We start from the raw sequence: 23,767 nt of genomic DNA on the forward strand, positions 1-23,767 counted from the left end.
TCAGCAGTTAATACAGCAATGTCAGTACGGCACGCATAGAATGTGAATCCTGTGGCTGAATTTTTTTTATTCCATCCTTACAGTCGGCAGACCTATCAGCAAATCCAAGCGATAGCAGGGAGTGGCTTTTGCTATACCGACAACTAAGGGTGAAATTATTTAAAATAAAAAAAGAGTTAGATTACAGCCTTTGTATTATCTCGGGCCAGAAATCATTCGAGCAGGCGTCAATTTAACATGCGTCCCTGCTGTGCAGTTCTTGGTACTAGGAAACATTGACAAATATCTCGAATATTCTTCCTCAATAGTACATGACAGACAACATGGAAGCCCTGATTTGGTGCTGGGCTCAACGATACCTAACCATAACGGTACTAAAACCGGGCCAAGGGATAATTGGTTTGTTCACATAGGAGGTTACGGCCAAGTACTGCGCCAGGGTGGCCAAATCCTGTTCTTGTGAGGGAGTGCGTTGTCGATTCTGGTCACCGAGAACAGGCCGCAGCCCAGGCGTGGTTATTCAATTTCATCAACACGCGTTTTTTTTTTTTAACCCGGTGGAGAATTGCGCGGCGCATGGATTCAAGCCCCGGTCCTTTTGCACGCGATGCGTATGCTCTACCGCTGCGCCATCGCTGCACCAAGAGAAAAGTGTACAACAGCTGTATCTTACCGGTATTAATTCACCTATGGGGCAGAAACGTGGAGGCTAACGAAAAGGGTTCAACTGAGGTTAACTACAGCCCATTGAGTTAAGGAGAGAAAAAATGATAGATGTAACGTTAAGAGACAAGCAGAGGGCAAAGTGGGTAAGAGATCAAAAACGGCTTAATGACATCCTAGTAGAACTCATTTTCGTTCAGCACTAGCTTACATTGTATAACAGGAAGATGATACTACTTTGTTTCGTAATATGCATTGCATTTGTTTATGCGTTTTTTGCAACCACTCCCCTCTTTAATGCCTTCTGCCCTGAGGGTTCAATAAATGAAATGAAATCAAAGGGAAGAAATCGGCTTGGGCAAGGCATGTAATGTGAAGGTGTAGCAGCGGGCGGCAGAGTTAGGTGGGCGGATGAGATTAGGAAGTTTGCGGGGATAAGATGTCCTCAGCTGGCACAGGACCGGGTTAATTGGAGATATTTGGGAGAGGCCTTTGCCCTGCACTGGGCGTAGTCATGCTGACGACGGTGATGATGATGACTAAAACCAGGTTGCTATACAACACCGTCTGGCGAAAAGAAAAGCTCCCGAGGCGGAGCACTCCGTTACACTTGTCAGACAGGAAGAGGCCGCTTGCAGTGGGCGATTTCGGGCGAGGAGGAAAGCAGTAAAAACGAGGCACGCGCGATGCGAGATTCCATTTCGTGCCCGGCGCTATCGAGGCGAGTGCGGCGAGGCCGCAACAACCGCGAATCGGAGCCGGGTGTGTTTTCCAAGAGAGAGATGCTGGAGATGCGCGAGCCGCCGTGCGACGAAGCGGCGGTGAAATCGCTGTTGCTTTAGCCGCTCGAACGTGGTGAAGAAGGAGACGTCCGCTTCCTCTCTCCCCACCCAAGTCCTCGCTGGAGCCAAGAAGCGCAGCCATTCTTAAGACACAGCCGCCGGTGAACACAGGCGGACGGAGAAAGGATATTCGCGAGAAATCCGCGTGCGTAACTGCGGTGGCGACGAAGATGGCATTCACGGAGGCGGATGCCGGCCGAGCACAGACGCGGATGCACGAGGAATGGCGCGTTTATAAGTCGGAGACTTGTTTTCACTGCTGAGTTGAGTATAAGCAACGCCCCAGCCAGCTCGTGCAGGTAAATAACACGTCGGTCGGTTCAGACGCTGTTGGGCGGCTGCCGCCTAGTGTTACCGTGGACACGGAAAATATTCTGGACAGCGAAAGCTGGCACGGTGTCCGGCTTGTCTCGTCTTCGGCGCTGCGATGTTTGCGTGCTGTTGACGAACGCTTGGCAAAGAACCTCGCGGGATTTGCGGAATCTGTGCTTAGGATAGCGAAAGAATGAGTGATGCTCTTCGCGGCTACGCTAGTAGCAGAAATTTGCGACTGCCCGTTCCTTAAACCTCCTCCTGCAAATGACACAAACTGTATACGGTAAAGAAGCCTATCTTTAAGCCAAACATCTTCACAAACCCGCAGCAAATCACGTCAACAGTGGCATAATTCGTGGGCTATTTCTTTGAGTGTCGAGGGGCATTGTTATTTGTGTTTCAAGTTAAGAGGGACTAGATATACAAAAATGGCCGCACGCGCCAAAGGAGAAAGATGGTTATTCATTCCCTCACTCAGGTTTGCATTGGTTTTAGACTAAGGGAAAGATAGACGAATCGGCTAGCAGATTGAAGTTCGCATCGAATAACCATTAAATTGAAGTCACTTTGAATCAGAAGTCACGACCCCTTAAGTAAACTAAAAAAATTACCGGAGCGAAATGACTGTGAGAACGAGAAGTCCCTGCTGACAGACAGACAGACAGACAGACAGACAGACAGACAGAAAAACTTTATTGCTGCAAGTGAGTTTTAGCCCCTGCAGAAGACGTAATGAAGAGGTCTATAGGCAGCATTTGTCTGTTGTAGGGTGTCATCACGCAGAAAATCCATAAAATTGTTCTCTTGGCTTAGCCGTCGGCCGCGCGTCACAAGGAAATCTCCTTGGACACATTTTCTAAACAACAAGGACTCTGCCCAAACCTTACCAAATGCTTGCAAAGTAAGGCGTCTGTGGATGCTGACTCCCCCAGTGCCGTTCTTCACGCGTCAAGGAGGAGCCAAAGTAAGGTCGCTTCTCCCCTCCCTTTTTCTTACTTCTGGTAACCACGACAATGACGCTACTACAGAATGCTGCCTTTTTAGCTCCGTTACTTTCCATTTTCCTCCTCGCCCGCCTTTGTCCTCTGAGCCAACTCAGTCTTTTGTGAACCAGTCCTGGGAAAGTTGGGCAATGGAGAGCTTCCAGAATAAGCAGTAGACGGTCCTGAAACACACATGAGCTACTCTCTCCCACACAACGAGGTGGCCGAAAAAAACAAACAGAACAAACAAGCGTGCAGAGGCAGACAGACAGATACGTGTGCCCTCCGAGAGTAGTATCACTGGTGGTGGTCCCTTGCACCGCAAGCCGCGAAGCAGTGCACGTACCGCAAGCGCCGCCACATAATGCCAGTAAAGAGCGTTGGCCCACTCCTTTTTTCCTCCTCGCAAGGAGAAGAGGAGCAGCGAGCCCAAGCCACGTACCGCGAACACACGCACACACACGTCCTGGCATAAACTAACAGAGAGTGAGCGCAGGCGGAGAGGACTGGCTTCTTTGCAAGAGCAGGACTCTCTCCTCCTCCCCGGCGTCTGCTCGTGCAGAGCGCGGCCCTCCTCGGCCAGGTCCAGTGGCCTGGTTTCCCCTCTCCAGTCTGCGCCAGCACCAGTGCTGGCGATGAGGCGGGAGTCTGCGTCGGGAAGAGCAAAAAATAACGCTCGCGAGCGCCAAAGGAGAGAAGCCGATTGAAATCGGCTAACGGAGTATGCCCAAATCGCGCGCAGTCGAGAAAGAAGGCGGCAGTAGCCCGCGGGATCTCCCCCAGAGGAAGAACAGATAGCGACGGCTGTCTCGCAGCACGCGCCCGCCTGTGCCTCGAGCATCTGCCCTTGCCGGCCTCACGTTCCCTGCAAGCCAGGCCAAGGGTCCACAAGCCCTGCCCGGGGAGAGATCTTTCAGTACTTTCGTTTCTTTTGTCTTAAAGATTTGCCACGAAAAAAAACTGCGGGGCGCCCAGTGATCGGAAACTTCGTAGACGAGTTGTCTCGCCGCACTGCTGACGGAAGAAGGAACCGCTTTCCGAACGTTTTTCACCTCCAAGACATGCGGATGCCCAATACCAGGAGCTCGAGGACCGGACACGGGACCACAACGTTAGTTCGTCCATCCTGAGTCGGGTGGACGGTCAGAAATTCCGGTTAACGTTTCCATCGAAAAAAAAAAAACGGACTGCGCTCAGGTTTCCGTTCTCCGGCCGATCGCCTTCCGTCGAGGACCTCGCGGATGTCGTGGCTTCTGGAATAGGAGTGAAGACCGAAAGTCGACGGCGATTTGCGCAAGCGGTGGTGTCGTGCGCAACAAACGGCGGGAGGGACGTCATCGCGCGTGTCTCCTTTTTTCTTTTGTGCTGTGTGGAACCAGAATCACAGGATTACCCCCGGCGTCCCGATCGGGCTCGGTGCAGTCACCGCCAGACTAGCGCCTCGGGAGCACACCTCGCCGCAGGCCAATATATATCGGGCGCGGTGTTTGCACATAGGACCCCACCAACGTGAAGAAAGTTCCACAGGCGAATAGGTGGCGATTGTGCTGGTGTTGGTGGTGGTAGTGCTGGTGGTGGTTCAATTTTCGGCGCCGCCCAAAAGGAAAGGAAAGCACAATGTCGTAAGTACACTGGGCTCGCCCGCTTGTTATACCTGCCCCGCCTCCGCGCTCACAATGACCGGTGAACAAATCTCGTGCAGCGTGCGTGTGTGTTGCGTCGGGAGTGCAGTGAAGCGTGCAGTTCGGTGACTTAAGTCCACGTCAATCGCATAAGCGTAAGTGAGGGGCCGATGGCGTTGGCAGCGCGGAACGGTGCGATCTGCTGCCTAAGAAATGGGAAGCAGCCCGATATTCGAGAGGAATGAGGGCAGTGCACGAAGCGGTTTATTTTACGATTTTTGAAATTTTTTGTCTCAACTTGCTCTGACCAACGAAAGAAAGTATTTACGTTCGTTTTCGTATTACTGAGTAATGTGCCCCACTTTTGAGAATAAATTAAGTTAGCGGAAGGAAGTGCGAAATAATGCGTTCTGTAAAGCTGAAATTCGGGCGAGTTGGTGCATATTCATTGTGTGTGAAGAGCGCATGAAAGACGAGACGGAACGGAGACACAGACAAGCAGATGACGCACAATGAAATAACTCGAAATTTTTAACACTAGACGGTTATGTGTACGTGCATTAGTTTTATTTAGATCGGACCAATAGCATTTGGACCAATAGCAATAAGGCCCCCACCAAAAGACTTTCAGTTCATACTAAAAGGCAGATGTAGAAGAAAAAAAACACTATTTTGTATGTTTTTTTTTATTTTCTGCTCCACAGAAAGTTTTGGAAAGTCGAAAATGCACTACCATTTCTAATGACCGATGTTCGGATGAGGTGGTTACTGCACAGGTAAGGATTCCAAATAATATTTTCGCCGCTTTATTGCTGAATAACTGATCAGATAAGGTTACTTCGACCGCTGACTTATTTAACTTCAACATGCAAAATTGTACGTGGTGCCTGCACATGCCTGTGCCCTCAGTACAAGAGAATGTTCGTACATTGCTGCTGACGGCTGTACGTTAATATCACCTGCGGAACTTGGTGAACAGTGCACCGCGGTTCGCTGCGAGATGAACATACGTTCTCTGGCGTTTCATAAAGTCCGGATCCTACTTGAAGTTCAACTACTCGATTCTTGAGCCAATCATTCTGGTGTAAAGATGGTATGGTATATGGGGGGCTTAGCGTCCCAAATGGACAGATGGACTATGAATAATGCCGTAGTCGAGAGCTCCGGATTAATTCAAACCACCGACATTGCACAGCGCATGGACATCTTGCATTTTCCCTCCATCGAAACGCGGTCGCCGCGGCCGGGATTGGGCGCAGCCAAGCGACCTAACGACCGAGCCACCGCGGCGTATTTTTGCTCTACAGAAGCAGTTTAGCGCTCGTGGAGTGTTGACAACTGTGAAGAGCGTTTGTTTGCACAAAGCAAGCAGAACTGCCGAAAAAGACTTTATTGTCACGAGTACCTAATTTTGGCGTTTTTCGCGAACTGCAACTCACGAAAAATTGGTCCCGCGAACAATTCGGAGAACAAGCCGATTTACATTTGCGCGAAATATATCCCTGTAAGGCAAGCATGTTGCCCTCGCCTACAACGGGAAAAAGAGAAATGCGGCGGGAATCTCCCGTGGGCGCTTTCTCTTTCTGGAGAGAATGCGCATCTGCTTCGGGAAACATCTGCATTTACTCAACTAGGGCGCGGATAACTTGTTGGTGCTAGTCTCTGTTCTCTCCGAGCGAAAAGTGTAAGCCATTAACGAGTAGAAAAGCCACCACAGTTTTTGACGGCTTGTGTGAGTTTAATTCTGTATTCGCCGTCTGAACGGGGAAAGTTTACGATCACAGAGATGTTTTCATCCTGGTCGAGGTTCCGGAATTTAACAGGGGCTGGAATCACTTCTTAATATCTCCTCTTTCAGGGATAGCAGGTATTAGAGTTTGTTTTTTCTTCACCTGCTGCAAAGTTCCTGCTGTTGCTGGTGCAACGAGAGTGGGGAAAGATATATAGCTCTGATATTCTTTTTTGCCTTTGCACATGACAGTCGAAAGTTTGCACACTTACGGAGAAGCAGGGAGTGCTAAGAGGCTTGCCAACTCTGCTTAGCGAATTTTCGTGCTCGCTAAATATTCAGAAACTCCAACTTGACCTTAAGTTACGAAATTTATCAAGCTCGCAAGAAAATAAGTCGTTGACAGTATTCTCGATCAACCTCTCAGGCGGTAACTTTCATTCTTATATTACCTCCTTGTACGGTTCCTTCTTTCAGTTCAACTTTCAATTCAATTCATTTCAAATCAATTCGATTCAACCTAAAGTACTAACAGATTCATGGGCACCATCTGGTCTGGTCTTAGACTGCAGATTCAGTTTCGCACTCGGCAGCACACAGGAAAAAGTCGGTAAGCGAGTATTCTGCTCTAGCAAGGTCAGTAGAATGCGTACTCAATGCCACCTGTTTTGAAGCTGCAGCGTTTTATCTAAAGCGCAAAACGCTCGCACAGAAGTGGACGACTAGCCTCGCCTTGTATCGCTAATACATATTGAACGAGTGCACTTTACATCAAGAGCGTGAATGAATAAACGTATCCTTCGTAATAAAAAAAAAAACAATATTGCGGAAAAATTCCTCCCTCGCTCATTCGAGAGGGCGTGGTAACGTAGCCGTCCTCGCGGAGCCGTTTTGAAACAGAGTCGAGAGCACTTGGCATAACGAGCACGTACAATATGCGCACTGTGCGGTTCGTTTGTTCGTTCGTTCGTGGTAGCTCGCCGCGTTAGCCTGTCTGCCAAGTTTCCCACGCAGTTGGTGCCACCAGACGCCTTGTGACCGCACATGCGTTCACGCACGGATTAGAGCCGCTGCGCTCAGCAAAGCAAGGGCGGCGCCACCCAAGGCACAGTAGGCACCTTGCTCGGAGTTTATTGCGCTGAGCAAAGTGAAACTGTGCAACGCCCGGGCGGTGCCTGAAATAAGGCGGCTTGTGCAAAGAATTTATGACCACTTGCTACTCAGAGGCGAATAATAATTAGATCCGGTACACAGGGAGACCTATATTTTTCTCGTACCTTTTTTTTCTTTTTTGCGTAGCGAATGTGCACGCTTCGTACGTAGCAGGAGAGAAATGGAAAGATGATTTACTTTATATAATGCGCACAAGTTAGTGCGAGCATAAAGCCGCCTTTGTTGGCACCTACACTTGTCCGGTTCTATGTAACGCTGGTTTATACCGAGAGTGTGTACGGACAATGAATTTTTTTAAACATGGCTACACACCTCGCCCTGTGCGTTCTTGGAAACATCGCGGAGGACGTCGGTGCATGCTAAACTGCCACTGTCTAACTCTAATGGTCGCATTCGGGCCACTTACATGCCTAACTCAAGTGAAGACTAATTTATTGAAGGCCAATTGTTATGCTGCCGGCCGTTAACGAACATTAAGGTCATATCGTACTTAGTTTTGCGACAGGAGGTCATTTACTTGAATTTTGATACCACTTCGAAAACGACAGTATACTTTTGTTCAAGGCAGTAGTTTTTATTACCCAGTTCCAAATAATCGTAGACATATTCGCTTTTAAATCACGCTAAACAGGTGACCACGCAAATTCGGCTAATTAGTATAAAGAGATGAGGATGCACGTGCTCAGTTTCTCTCTTCGCAATGCTTAAGCATGAAGCGAGAACAGAACGCGACAGCGCCGCCTCGTTGCGATTTCCTTGTTTACTCATTCATGTATTCTTCAGTGCACACCTGCACAAGTAGGACGACTTAAGTAAACATTATACGCTTCTTATCAACCGCTGAACCCTGCACACCGCTTTCCCGAACGCAGCGTACTCTGTGGACGAATATATCGGTATATACATAAAACGAGACAACATTCAAGGAGGAATTGAGAAAGCGAGCGTATGCCGCCGCCGTGCCAAAGCCAATGTCGCGAGTGCTGGCAGAGGACAACGAACCCTAAGCGAAGGCAATGGCCGACGAAGTTCAGGGAGAAATAAAGCGGGCGCGTAAAGAGCTGCGAGTCGTGCGCGCATCCATAACCGAAGTGGCCGACCAGGAGGCGAGGCCGCGCACGGACTCACAACGGAGAAGAAGAAGGTGTGGAAGAACCACAGAACGAGCGGACGGAGGAAGGAGGGATTGGACGTCTTCGCACGGCACGAGCGCACACAAGTACAAGGTTTCTTTCGTGGCGACGGGACCGCTGCAGAAGCAAATCGGTGACAACGCGCAGCGGGACGTTCTCATTTGCGGTCGACCCGCTGCATGCGCAATTTCAATGGCTTTCTTCTCCGCAGTTCCCCGCGCTGTACCCGCGTGCGTGAGAACGGCCTGAGAATGGAGCGGCGCCGCCGTCTCAGCGGTAACTTCGCGCCTCCTGTACATATGTGTACCGCGTGGCAGCTATTAACGGATCGACCTCGAACCACGACTGGCGACAATAACTGGACTGTGGTGCCCTCCTCTCTTTCAAAGCGTGGAGGCCCGAGAGAGTGGCGAGGAGAAGGGGAGTGAGAAGGAATATGGAAGAACGCGAAGTGGGAGCGTATGCAGTTCAAATGGGGAGTTGCTCGGTCACGGACACAAACAGAAACGCTGGCGTCGTCCCGGTCGTAGTATAGAAGGCATTCGTAAGCAGTTGCGCTTCTAGAAGGAAGCTATGCAAATCGAGACAAGCGTGGGAATGAGTGTTCAAAGGAGAAGTCTGTTGCTTTTCCTTTTCCCGCTCTCTTCTTTAGACTTGCGAAGAACAAGTACAAGAGGTCAGAGCAACTCAGCGACCTCTTAACTCCCCAACGGGCTCCGTCGTCGATAGTGGAATACGGCCGTGCAGTTCGCTGAGTTTGTGCAGTTTCTTTTTGGCGGAGACAGTTCTGTTGTTGCCTGCGCAGTCCCACATCGATGCCCGCTTGCTGGAGCAGGAGGAGTGAGTGGGGGTTGCTGGTGCTTTCAGCTATTGTCTTCGGGCCTGTCTGCATCTCACGCCGCAAAGGGGCGACCTACCCGTCCGCCCACCCCCTTCCCCAAATCCCAGACATCCACCACCCCCTTATACGACGCCACGAAAATAGAGTTTCTTGCGCAGTGAAGAAGGCGGCCCTATACGCCGCGGAGGCAGATGCCCTCCATAGGCCTGTCGGCTTTGCGCGCACTGTCGTCCCTGGCGGTCTGCCGTACAACGGGACGCCGCACTGCGCAAAGCTGGTATAAGAACACGCCGCTCGCTTTTATGCGTTTCAACATCTGGGTTATTGTACCAGAAATAACTCGTCCTTTGCGCCCGGGTGGCACGAAAAAAAAAAGAAGGTGCTCTGAGCTGCGGCAGTGCTTGATGCTGCTATTGACGTCTCGCCACCGTTCGTATTACCGCCAGGAGATTTCTCCCTATCGGACAGGTTCGATGTAGATTGCTCACGCATGCAACGGCGCGGTTGCGCAATACTTCTTTATGAAGTTTAGAATTTATCTTTACTTTCCTTATCTTCCTTTCTTTTTTTTTAGGGGGGGGGGGGGGGTGTTGTGTAGTGTACGCGGGCTCGCTTGTGAAGCGCGACTAACTTTCAGGTGCGTAGCAGCAAGCTGTGCCAATGTAATGCGCAATCGCCCTTTAACGCACTATCGTCTCAATCATCCCTAAAGTTAATGTCATGGTAGCCCCCTGGCCTGTGTAATAACATCCGCAAAACTTCAAGTATGTCAACTTTTCTCGAAATTTTCGTGAGGTGTGAACTCGTGGCTAATAACGGTTTGCGTTTTGTTCGGACTAAATGCGCGTTTTGGCATTGAAAATTTTGCATTATTTACCGCTTCTTTTTGACAACATATTTGAAAGCTTCTGCAAGGAGGAGACAACATAAGCACCTGACGCCACAAAAGAAAATTTTCGCTCATTCGTTTCAGGAAAACAGTCCACATTCAGAGGTCTGAGGCACTCGGCTTCCAGAGTCTGAGGCCCGTTGTATTTAAGCATGTGATAAGAGCAACATGATGGCACGCTCTGTCAAATAGCAGTGACTTCCTGCTTAGGGTAGAGCACATTTTCCAATGGGTCCTGGTACCAAGTGACATCACAAGTTACTAGTTGTGCTGTCATGTACGTGAAAACATCTCAACAATGCGTCACATAAAACCAAGAATGAGAAGACGATTAGCTGTAATTATCATGCAGTTAAACCGCGTTGAGGAAGAACTTATGAAAAAAAAAAGAGCGCTTAATTTGTTTTCACACACAATCTGATAGTGGCAGCCGTATGTCACAGTTACTTGAACTGCAACTATTTTTCCGAGTTCACCAATGCTTATGGAAGGAAACTGCGCTGTATTTTTGTATGTCTAGAACTTTTATCACAGCCACGTTTTGTACAGACCGCAGCGATGGTCTAATCGCTTGAGCATCCGCCTCGTATGCAGGAGGTGCGGGGTTCGATCCCCAGTGCCGCCGGGTACCCACCGGTGATACAATGGGTACAAGCTTTCCCCTGCCTGGTGCTCGGCTTATTCAGGGTGAAATGCTTGGGAAATTGGACTTTCACTCCAACTTGAGTAGGAGAAAAAAAAACTTTCTGCCATGGCGCACTTTGGCCTTGCATGCCCTTGCGCCATAAAAATTCGCATCCATGATGTTTCGTACAGCGAAGTCGTTAAATATCGCTCAAAGGGGCTGTGAAAGGGGCTCTAATAAAGTCGCGGCATGCCTGGGATATTGAAGCACGCCGCTTCACGAATAGTGTCCGGCAAGGATTTTTTAAATGCGCTTTGAAGAAGCTGAGTTATCTGTAGTTGAAATTTGAATTCGCGCCTTTTTTTTCTCCTCTCGTCACTTTTTGCACGCTGGAAGGTAGGCGCTCCTTCGCCGACCCCCCTCTGGGAGCGGAGCTTCCCGATCCGCCGGATCTAAGCGGCTTATTGGCCGCGGCCACGGTAGCTGCCTGACGTCTGAAAGAAGCTAACCAATGGCCACCTCTCACCTTGTCTGCGCAGATGCGGGGGACGCAGGAGGGGGGCGAGCATGAAAAAGTCTCCGGGAAGGGCTCGCCAACTTTGACGCGTGATTGTGGGTCGTCTGCTGCGTGTAGAAGTGTTATTTGGCTCTGGTTTTCATGGCAACACAGTGCAGTGATTAAGTGAGTTAATGTGCTCTCCTCGGAAGGCGTCTCAGAGCCCCTTTAAGGTTTGCTGAAAGTCAAGGCAAGCTTGCGCCATCTGTCGGCTCTTTCCGGACACTAGGTCTTTACCAGGCACTCTAGAGATGGTTTATTTCAACGAGGGCTCGAAGCGGGCAGCAAAATTCGGTCTTTTTCCCGCTAAAGGAATTCCTGAAAAGCGTCCTTGAAGAAACACGCAAAAGCGAGCTAAAGGAACGAAGAGAAAAACGGCCCCGCTTTGTCGACGTAACTGGCGCAGGCTGACTGCTGCAAAAAACGCGCTTCCGGGAAAATGCGAAACAAAGAGCAAGCAGCCGCGTGAAACCAGGGAGAGCACAGCCAGGGGGAATTTCATAAGCCGCGCTCACTGGGCACGTTCTCCTTTGGAAGCCGATGGAACAAAAGAGGAGAAAAATAATAGAACTCCGCGCCCCATGAGGAAAAACAGGTGGCGGAACACGGCGTCGTCGTCACGCGCACCTTTTCCGAGCGACTGCGGACGAAAGTGAACTTTTTTCGAGACCGAGCTGCCTTACATGGCCCCCTATACTTCACTCCCCCTCCCAAACCGACATGCAACCGAAAAACGGTTCAGGTCACGCTGGAGCCTGCGAGTACTGTCGTGACGCAGCAACGCTTTCAGGAAAGCTCTCAAAACAAGAGAGGGCTTTAACTCGTGCATCCGGAAGGCAACGCCGCAGGTGCTTTGGGACAGGAATGCAGAACGAGCCGCGAACAACGCACCGTAGCGAAACACACCCACGTTTGGTCATATGTCTTACAAACATTTCTTGAGTCAGTCTATAGACTGTCCATACACTTCTGTCTATAAAGGCTGTGGACTTTCTCTAGACAAACCCTAGAGAACAATCTATCATTATTATTATAGGCATTACAAATCATATGGACAGTCTATAGACAATCTATAGATTTATCACTATACACTTTTAGTAGACTTTTGTCTATAGAATATGAATAGACGAAACGAAATATCTATAGGAGTGTATAGAAGTCTATAGACTTTCTCTAGACAAAGCCTAGAGCACAGTCAATAGGCAATAAAAATCGTATAGACAGTCTACAGACAATCTATAGATTTATCGCTATACACTTTTAGTAGACTTTTGTCTATAGAATATGAATAGACAAAACGAAATATCTATAGGAGCGTATAGAAGTCTATAGACTGTCTATACACCATTTTTATAAGGGTATACCCTTCCTCAGCGCTGATTGCAAGGCATTTAAGCGACCGCGACAGTAACAATCGCTTCAATTGTGAGCTCCTCTGAAAGTTTTATCTTATGTAATCCAAAAATGTCGTGTGCTGCGCGAAGGCTTTGTCTTAGTAGGTGCTTCAAGCAACAAAATGGGACAGCAGTGGCGGTAAGAGACGCCATAATATGGGTAATGGAAATCGTAGTGCTGTAAGCGCCAGTGTATGTGGATAGGCTTATTCTTACAGGGGCTTTCTTTGTCTACTAACACAACCGGAGGTCCTGGATCTTCTTGAACCTCTCGACGCTGCTTTTTTTTTTCAATTTTCTGGCAGCCGAAAGGTAGTGCTTGGAAAGCATCCATAACCGGATACAACTCGTCTGCGATGAAGAGCCACCCATTAACCCTCCGCGATACGCAAACAGCTCGTTTGTAAAGCTTTTCTTGCTACACATCAACTATAAACTAAACCCAAGATGAAATTATAAGTGTAACAGTTTTGATACATTTGACTTCATTAAAAGAGTGTAACACTCAATGTTGATTTCAGTCACTGTTGTGACTGGTCAGGGAAATAGCGCCGCATATTGTCGCATTCGAAACATGGGAGGTTGTAGCTGCTGTTTGTACAGCTTGATTCCTGCTATAAGGCACAGTTCGCGAAAGCGCCACGAAACAAAGCAGCAACAAAGTGCGCAAACTAACGCGATAACTTTGTAATGCATACTGTTTTTAATCGAAGTAGCACTTAATGCGTCTTATTTCAGGCAAAATACAGTGTACGAAAACGCTGGAGTGAGGCATTCACCACACGTCCATCATCGCGTACGTGTACTACACTCAGGCAGTGGCGTTCCGCGGCGAATGAGATGGCTACGGCGAAGGGACAAAGCAGACGTCGTGGTTCGTGAGTGTAGCCAGTCGCCAGAGGCGATACCATACTATGACAGCGACACGTGTGCACGTCGACGGCGCTGCCACCGCATGCGTGGCGTCGTGGCCGAACGCCGGGCAGGCGCGTAACGACACTGCCACGCGTTCGCAGGACCATATATTACGTGAGGCGTATTTTTAGTGCCCGGCGAACCTAACGCAGCGGCGATTCCGCTTTGCACAGGCCGTACGTTCATGCACGCCGCCGCATAGTGCAGCACAGAGCCGCCACAATAAGGAGATAAAGAAAGGAAGAGTGAAAAACGTGACAAGCAGAAACGGACGTTACTATCCCTCCCCTCACTTTGATGCATACTCAGACTGCCGTTCCTTCCTATACACGGACACCGAGGGGCAGCCTGGGCAATGAAAAGCGAGAGACGACGAATGCGGGGAGAGCCACAGCCAGGAAGGAAATACACGAGCGAAGAAATGGTGATCGGGACGAAGCGAAAAAAAGAGCAAGAAACAGGGACAGAAAATGGCTGCTGCCGGTGGAAAGGCGTCGTTTCCTGTTCCAATTTCGTCCGATCTTTGCGGCCGTTTTTTTTTTTTTAGCTCGTTCGCCCCGACTTCTTCTTCTTCTTCCCTCCGTGCGCACACATTGCGGTGCGGTGGTGGTGCTGGTGGTTGTGGCTCGTTCCTGCTGTGCCGCCCTCTCACCCAATCCTCTGCGCCGCACCAGTCTCTCCTCCTCTTCCACCTCATACCCTCCGCTGTTCGTCCGGTAACCACGGGGCAGAGAGAGCCTGTTTGTCCTGTCTGCTGGCGGAGATTCCACTCCACTGTTGTTGCCTGTGCACCGACTGCTCGGCCGTATCGTCTATAGGCGCCGCGCATCGCAGTGCTAGAAGAGTTAAACGCCCCCCCCTCTCCCGCTCCTCCCCACCCTCCGTGAAGCACATAAAGAGCCAAAGACGCCGCCATCTCTTCTCGCCGCCCCTCGAAGCGGGTCACGATTAACGCAGTGTTGCTGCGCTAGTTTCGACCCTCGGCGGCGGCGGTTGTTGTAGCGGCCCGGTTCGTTTCGTTGGACATCGATAGTGCGGCCTGGCGCTGCCACAGCCATGCAGGAAGCGCGAGATTCGCTGTGGAACAGTGTTGACAGAATAGAGGGCGGGGGCAGAGTGAGTTGGGTGCAGAGGGGAAGGGACACAAACAGGAATCAGTGTCGATTTGCGATCATGAACTTGATGGCCTGGCGAACTAGTTTCTTTGTTGCCGTGCGCTGCTCACCTGCACTGCATCCGTGACAAGAATGATTCCATCTGCATTTCTCATCCTTGCAGGCGCAGGTGGCGATTGCTCTCGTTCACGCGCGCACAGCGCGAATGTCTCGCCGTGCATTTTTTTCAATCATGACTGCCCATCAGAGAAGCTTGGAGGCTGCACAGTAGAGGGTGTATTCAATTCGGTGCCCCAGATTTCTGGACGCAATGGACATCTTCCGCGTTGTGTCCAGTCAGTTGAAGTACTCCCGCACACAGTCTATGCCACATTTATATGGGATTCTTTGATAGGCCATTGGATATAACAAGTTAGAAAGAAAAACTGTCACAAATACGCCAGCAGCAGTAGCAGCAGCGATTATAGCCTCCAGGTTTCCGCACTTGACGTCAGTCGGTCCTTCGGTAAGTGACACTCCATGCCTGTTGCGGATTCCGCTGCCTTCGCGATAATCGCTGGGCAACCAGAAAAACTGTTTCCATGATCTAAACTGAACTTTACAACATAGCTAGGACTGCAAAAAGAATGAAAAACTCGCACGCCACGCAAAAGATTCGCGAACAATGATGCTGGCGTCGCCAAGGGCATCGGGCGAGGCATGGTAGCATAGGAGCGCCTCGGCGCCAATCCGATTTGCGGCGCTGCAGATGGCGGGCTAGTTCATCGCCTTGGCGCCTTGAATAACAAATGTCACGTACTGACACAGAGCCCTGTTTTCCACGATCGCATTCCTCCCTGTCGGGCCACCGCTTCTCTGCCAACGCGCACTTCTTTTGTTCGCCGCCCTGGCGCTATCGTACTGAAAGCACGGTGTTGGCGCAAGCAGCAAGACCTGCGTGGTGTCGCAGGCCAGCTTAGCAGACCGCAGTGCAACGTAAGTCGCTGCGTCGAAAGCATTCTCATGACCACACTTTACGGCCGCCTCCGGCGCTGGGCCGATACCATCGTCCAGGCTTTTTCCTGTCTGTTGCCCTTCGGAACACCGCTCCGACAGGGTTACACCTTGTTCTGCGGGCAGTAAAAGTCAACATTTTATTGCCAGAAAAACGCCGCGGAAAAACACCATGAAACATCGCCTAAGCAAGGTTAGCCTCAACTTCCTGATAATGACAGCGGACAGTCGCACTGATCTTCCGGGACTTCAGAGGTGAACTGTCTATAGACCGCCAGAAGTCTTAATTGGGCTAGTTTGTCATTCATGCACAAAGTCTTAACCACGCAATGGGACGAGAATAAGAGTAGAGAGACGCTAGTGTCCTTCTTGTCTGTCTTGTCCTCAAGTTAAGACAGGCAAGATGTTCGGAACTGCTAACCGCATTTGAAGTCAACTTAACAGAAATGAAAAAAATTTGCAATAAAACTCTGGACCAGTTTCCATCAACTCTCAATGACTCCGGGTCAAGGGCTGTAACAAAATGCCTGCATGAAAAACACGCACGCTTAGCGTTGTAGCCAGCCTTCCAGAATTTAGCTTCTTAAATGGACAGGTCTTCTATAGTCGGATACAAACTCAAGAACAAAGCGACAAACTCCCCTCAAAGGAGCCACTCCAGCCAATCGCATCGACCGATTCTCTCCCACTCTCCCTTGGCCGACCCTATTGGACCTGCTAGCATGAAATCGCAGCGGGTGGCAGACAAATGTGGAGTAACCACGGCTTAATCGGATTAACCGCGGCGTCACGTTATGTAGTCGACGCCATTGCCTGAAGGGCTTCTTTTGAGGGACATCTCCCGATTCGTCCTTGAGTTGTATCCGAGTGTAGCGTCACAAAGGCAAGCGGCCTTCAGTAACTTTTGTAAGGATGGTATGAGAAAACAAAACGAAAACCTTCTGCAGCATCGTCTGTCTATAAAATCCCTCAGAAAATTATCAATGTTAAAAAAAAGGAGACAATCAATTTTCGCGGTTGTGCCGAGATTACGCATTCATCTTCTCTAGCCAAGTCCCAGAATGAACCTCTCTGAGCCTGGAGAAGAGAGTTGAGAGGAACAGAGACAGGGCGAAAGACTTCACTGAAATCTAGGTAGGCTTGCCTGGCCGTACGCCTGGAACGCTACTCGGAACGGCATGGATACTGGCACTCAAGGCTGAATACTGACACTTGAACACGCTCAAGGCTGTTTACATACTCCGGTGAACGGGCAGAACTTATCTTCAGCCCTGGGGCTCTGGCTTCCCGATCTGCCGCCGCTGCGCCCTTAAAAACTGCTCCTCGACGCCAGCTCCGAGAGGCGTTGACAGGAAACGTCTCCAGCACCGCCTGCCTTCGTCGCGCTCGTCACAAGCGTGTCTAACGAGCGGCGACGGAGCAGCGTGACGAGGGAGGAGATGACTGCGCGATGTGTCACGTAACCACCAGGTCGCCAAGGAAACGCCCGCACACGCGAGCACGCCACGAGACGCGCGTGGGCGCACTCGGAGGAGTCGAACCCCCCGCGGATGTGGGTCGACGCTCGGGGTGCTGCCGGTCCCGTGAGAGGCATCACGTGCAGGACGACATTAACCCGAGCGTCTTGGGCGTCGCGAAGGGAAGCGGTATGCACGCAACGTTCTGGGACACGCGGTCAGCGCGCCAGTAATTAAAAATGAAGAAAAAAAGGAGGGAGAGATAAGTGTCCAACGTCTCCTTCGTGCGAAACCAAAGGCGGCTGTTTCCCACCGGTTTAACGACAAAGTGGTATCGTTGAGGAGGAAACTTGACAACACTGCAGAGCGTGCTGCCTTTCAATGTGTGCCGCACAGTCGAGAATGTTTCACTGCCGCTTGTGCTGCACTACGCTCATAGAGCGCACTGCAGTGCAGGACTGCTGAAGGATTCATGTTGAATTACTACACCGCGGAAAATTCGCCCACAAATTATATGGAATATAATTTCCTGCGCCAAAACATAAAGAATTTGACGCTGTAACGATGTACTCTCATCTGCTACTGCTATCTTCAGAACGTGTGCGTAAGCCTGCCACACTCTCACTAAACGTCTAAGCTAGGTAGCCGGACTAACAGCCCAAGTCGTTTAAGTTATGTGAAGAAGCAACAAAATTGGAGGAGAGACTTAAGCTCCGCCTTAAGGGTATGACGCGATTGCGCAATGCGTTAGTTCCCGCATACACAATACACAAGAGCGTATTCGAAGTAGTAGGGCTGATCCATATTTAACCCGTCACACAATTTCAGAATTTACGATACGAACCTCTGTACCAAAATCTTTCATCGGTGCGGAAAGAGCTTCCGCATTCAGGAACTACTGCGGACTCACTAATTCTTATACGGCCGTGACAATCCCATACCAAGATCATCGCTGAGAGAAATAAAGTTTTGGACTTCCCTACATTCCCAGATGTTAGTCAAATGTTTAGGGTAACCTCTCAAGGTGCAGTAGATTTGTAAAAAGGAGTAATTGCTCAATATGCACCCAAGCGCAGCCGCTGCAAAGGAGAGCCATACAGCTTCCGCAGATACGTCGTAGTTAAAGAAAAATTCGTCGCTTTCTGTGGATCGAACCCGGGACCACCGCCTGTTCGGGGCGGTCGCTTTATAATTAAGGTAACCAGAAGGGCTAGCAGATGGCAAGAAAAACATCATCAGACAGGGCGCCTGTGCGATGTCAGTGCACGTTAAAGATCCTCAGGTGGTCGAAATTATTCCGGAGCCCTCCACTACGGCACCTCTCTTCCTTTCTTCTTTCAGTCCCTCCTTTATCCCTTCCCTTACGGCGCTGTTCAGGTGTCTGCCGAGATATGTGAGACAGTTGCTGCGTCATTTCCTTTCCCCAGATAACCAATTATTATTATTATTATGGTTTGTTCTGGTGATTCTCCAGCATTAACAAGCGCTTACGAAAGAAAAAATTTGCCTCCTGAACCATTTTGACGGATATAAGCGCAAAAGAGAGCGCAAACTAACGATTTACATACCGAGAAAGTGTCTTCTATTTCTGAGTGGCAGCACCTGTCAACTCAGTATGGGGAAATAGCTAAGACTAGAGACGCAGCCGATAGACTAGTAGACACTAGACTAGTAGTAGGATAGACTAGTAGACACTGATTTCAGAGCACGCAAAATCAAATAAAATAACATGACCCTTGCGGAAGGAGACTAAGGTAACTTAATTTTTTTTTTTAATGTGAGTGACGAAGCTAGCACTATGTTCCACCTAAAAGAACAAGCTCCTTGCTTTTAATAACTGGCATTCCTCTTAAACTAAACCTTGTTTTCGAAAAGGAGAAACACATACAAAAAAGATAATCCTTATTAGGGGTGGTGGATAAGGTGAAGGCAGGGGGAGTTCGCTGAATTAGTCTTTTGTGTCCGCCAACAACGAGCTGGCGCTCAGCTATAACCTACAATCTGGAGCTTAAATACAAAACAGCAAAAAAAAAACATAATCCCTTGCTTTTTGTGTGAGTGCCGTCAGTCGAAATCGTGAACCAAGGTCAATGTCGTGAGATGACAGCCTTTCGTTCCACTGCGTTGCCCACGGTGAGGATCGCTCCACACAATGCCTTTCTTTTGTAGCACGGCTCTATTGTGCGGTCACTTTCGTCTGTTACGCTCAGAAGGCAGCGCGACTGTTGTGATTTTTATTTCACATTCAACTACCTATTCACCGAGGCACTTTCCTTTCAACTACATTTCCTCTGCGTTGCATCTCTGATTTATTTGTTTTTATTTTCGTGTCTCTTGCTCATCTAGTAGCCCGGCTAGACGGTCGTTCACCTGCCGAGTTCTGTCTTCATCCTAATTTGGGGTTGCTTTCGGCGTCTTGAAGATTATAGTTTTTTTCGTCACATATGACATTTGCAGCCACCTGCCACTGTACAGATATGTACGCGCATCGCAATCGTCACCTTGGCGTCCTGTTATTTACTCAAATTAATATTCGGCTGCTGACCCGAAGACGCGGGTTCGATCCCGGCCGCGGCGGTCGAATTTCGATGGAGGCGAATTCTGTGCGATGTCAGTGCACGTTAAAGAATCCCAGGTGGTCGAAATTTCCGGAGCCGTTCACTACGGAGTTCTTCATAGCCTGAGTCGCTTTGGGACGTTAACCCCCCCCCCCCCCCCCCTTATAAACCTAAACCATCAAATTCATGTGAAAGCTGTTGAGATAAGGAGGCGAGGAGACAACATAGATAAAAAAAACGAGCTATGGCTCACGATCTTCTGATTGCAATTAAGGGAAAGAAGCGGAAATGAGCAGGATCTGTGAAGCGCAATGAATGTCTCTCGTGTCGGCAGAGCGAATGTCAAGCGAAAGGACAAAGCAGTCGGGAACTGCACAGACTCGATTAGTGGTGGGGTCATAATGTTCGCAAGCTTATGTTGATCGTAAGAGCGGAGCAGGACACGAATATAAACGGAGAGAATAGGAAGAAGAGCATGTTTTGCGATGAACTTGATTCGAATATCGCGATTGTGAGAATGGAAATACTGCCCTTTTTAGGCGGCATCGCCTATACCTTCTCTCGTTGCATACAGTACAGAATAAGGGTAGCGAATCTTTTTTCCGTTCGCTTGGCGTTCACTCTGTTGTTCTCATATCCAGCAATTCTGGACTAAAGCCTTTTGAAGCTTGAAACCATTCATGGACGCATTTTTTACATATAATGTATTTTTTTTCTTTTCATGTTTTTGCTATCGTCAAAAGTGTTCCCCATTGGTTTTCTATGGCAGTTTTAACTGTTCGATGCGATTTTGCTACATATCAGAATAATGAACCATTACCTTCAATATTTCCATAACAGTGTCTTACAATTTTCCAACTTTCAAAATTTTTTGCCCGAGAAAGTTGGAATTGGGAAGACCTATTTTGCCTTTCACAAATCATGGTCATGTTCACTTCTTTCCATTAATTTCAACCAGATAACCGTGGACTAGCGTTTGTTCTCGGTTTTAATGACTGTTGGCTTCCTTCATATGCATCTCGTTACATATAACAATAGACGCGGCCAAGAGCCTACTATAACCATCTTCAGCAGGCTTTTATTCTGCGTTGTCCTTTTTCGAATAATCTTGCACAGTCTATTCGATGCTCATGAAATTCTTGACAACAAATCTATGCATATCCAGAAATTGTGACCGCTTCGCATTCGCCTTCCTGAGATTAACATCGGTAAAGCGTCGACCCCGAAGTGCATACTTCCGTTCGGGGAAAGGGCGAGACCCGTATTCCATGAATGTGCACGGGGTAAAAGTTGCGGTAAAATGTTATAATGCGATAACGCACAAACTGTGCGTACTTTTCACGTGTGAGCTGAAGCAGCGAACTAAAAACTGGTTTTGTAACGCAGAAACAAGTAGCCGCAATCTATACAGAGGGCAGCATCTGGCTTGATCGCATACATTCTCCTTGTTCTCTACTTGCCCACCTTTAATACTGCAGTTGACCATTTGGCCCACCTCCAGGCTGCTTTACAAACGACTCTGTTTAACCACTGACATTTTGAAGATTAAAAAAATGTCCTCTCACTCGTGAATAGAGACGACTGTTTATCTATGTGAGTGAATGCTTATGAACAGCAACAACCATATGGGAAAAATTGGTAGTGGTTTAACGCAGTTAAACCAATTAGACATGCGAAAGCAGGCGTTCATTCTTCAATTGGTCGGGCCAGTTAAGCTCCGCCTTAAGGGTATGACGCGATATCTTTAGTAGGTTAATGCTTATATATGCAGAATTGCTCATTCTGTACTGAACATTCATAAATGGCGGCGAGTACTCGTACCCCTACCAGCGAAATGGCGCAGCGGTCAAGCGATGCGCCACTCTACTGGCTGGTTGCTGGTTCTATCACAGCCACCGGTAAACATTGTGCGACCCATTTTTCTCTTCCCGAGCAACCTCTCGCGCAGCTGACGCGACGCTCCTCCGATAGGATAGGATACACTTTATTGCTCTAACAAGGTGTTTCGGTCAGACAGAGGTCTTCATCTTCAAGCAGATGTCTCCCACCGTCCTGCAGAGGTTGACGCCCTTATTCCAGGGCACCGCTGAGTTTGGCCGCTCGCTGGTGTTTTCAATTCTCCTCCGAACTTACCCGAGTTACTATCCGAGCTTACCCGAGTAAGCTCTCGGGTAAGCTCGGGTAGTAACTCGGGTTGCTAGGCAACGGCAACTGAACCTTCAGTTGCGTTGTCCCCTATCTCCGTCCCTATTAATTTCTTTACCGTTGGACGCGGTGTAAGCGTACACGAGTACCTAAATAAGCGCCGAGAGGATCGCGAAGCCGACTATACGCGAAGAAAGCACGCGGAGAGAGCCAAGTGGCTTGCGCGCCATTTCCCTAATGGGCCAAATTCAATGGGAATGGGCTGGTTTCCTGGGCCGCGAGGGAGAATTCCGGGCTGCCGGAAGCGGTGGCGGCAGCATTCGCAGCGTGGCTGCTGTAAAGCCACCGATACGAGCGCGTACGTGTGTGTCCTCACTGGAGAACTCGTTTGTCTCCCCCCCCCCCCCTCACCAACAACGCCTCTCGCTTCGCTTTGCTTTCTCCACGGAAGCGCGCGCGTTCCCTTTCCACTTGACGCTACCCTCTTAACACTCGTAACAAGCTGTCTTGTCTCTCGGCTTTCCCCCTCTCCGTTTCGGACGTCTTATCTTGCTCCCCTGCAAAGGCCTTCTTAGCGCGCCGCCCCTGCCTCGTCGCGGAGGAGAAAGCAGAGTGGGTCAGAATTAAAAACACCGTTCTGCATGCAGTCGCCGCTCTGCAGTGGAGTAATTTGTGTTGCCTTGTTTAAACAGCTGTCTGCCTAGCGGGCCTGTGCGCGTTGTCGCGTGGGAACCTTGCCTTCTTGGGTGCATACGTGCCCGCATAATTGGGGTTGCCGCGTTGCATTGTTTTTACCTAAGGCGGACACACTATCTTTGGTGTGCGCGCTTAATGCACCCAGCGAAGGTGAACTGGCGCGCGGTTCGCACCGGCTGAATTTCAATTCGCGGCAAGCCCTTTGTTTTCGCTCGCTCCCCTGAGTCTTGTCTCCCACGTCAGCTTTTATTTTATCTGTTCATCCAGCGCGCGCCAAGAGTGTTTTGTACCACCTGCGCACCCATGTGACCACTTGTTTGTCCCGACTTCGAAACCTTTAGGCCTGATAGCACGAACGTTGCAAGGAAGTGAGCAATAAGAGAGGAAACTTTACATTTGTGCGCTGGCGAATTCAGAAAAGCCACACGAACCTGACTGGCTTTTGAGAGAGCTCGCAAGATCAACGCCAATCATAGCTTTTCGTGCAAGTGGCAATCGATGCGGCTACCATTGGATCTTAAAACAAACCTTAGAAAATGTAGGCACAGAACGGACCCTGAAAAGTGCGTTTGTTTCAAACCACCGGGATTTCGCCACGTGTTTTTCCTGCTGTTTTTTTAATGACTCATACACGAAAGAGGCGCCTGTGGTAAGTAGGCTGCACAAACGCAGGCGATTACTCTGCCTTGTGTGCAGCTTATCAGTATAATCGGTTGTTTCTGTGTCACACAATATACGGTGAGCGGAGGCCTCTTCCGCACGAAGCGCTTTCCGAGCGTTAATTGATGTCCGAACCGTTGTGCAGTCTTCTTCGCCGCAACGCTTGCGCGCAAGAGAGGAAGCCTCCACAGCACACAGGGAGAGGCTGTAGCGCGTGATGACCGGAGGGGCTGGAGCACATGATACTCAATTGGCTAAATTGCGGTGTGCTGCAAGCGATTTGCGGTGTCACCACCCTCGGTCGCACCATTTCTCAGAGCTGGCTTAAACAACGAGGAAGAAAGGAGGAAGAGCAGTTAGGGTAAATAACGTAGCCGGCGTCACTTCTAGCTATATGTATCTAGCAACGAGTAAGTGTTTTCTTTTCAAGGATTCATTGTTGAGGCAGTGAGTTGTGCTTCAT

At 49.4% G+C, this 23,767-nt stretch overlaps 1 protein-coding gene across 2 annotated transcripts in view; it reads left to right on the top strand.

Annotated features, from left to right (window-relative positions):
• LOC144129254 (salivary peroxidase/catechol oxidase-like) overlaps positions 1-23,767 on the top strand; it is a 170,265-nt gene that overhangs the window by 77,351 nt on the left and 69,147 nt on the right. The window contains exon 1 of one of the 2 annotated variants that reach the window (XM_077663269.1): positions 3,541-4,425. The exons of the other annotated variant lie outside the window; for it this stretch is intronic. Within the exon in view, the coding sequence (XP_077519395.1) occupies positions 4,421-4,425 (5 nt within the window). The 5' untranslated portion in view covers positions 3,541-4,420. Of the gene's footprint in view, positions 1-3,540; positions 4,426-23,767 lie in introns of those variants that run through there. 2 annotated transcript variants of the gene reach the window in all.

The sequence above is a fragment of the Amblyomma americanum genome, chromosome 4, assembly GCF_052857255.1.
Source record: "Amblyomma americanum isolate KBUSLIRL-KWMA chromosome 4, ASM5285725v1, whole genome shotgun sequence".
Classification (NCBI taxonomy): Eukaryota; Metazoa; Arthropoda; class Arachnida; order Ixodida; family Ixodidae; genus Amblyomma; species Amblyomma americanum.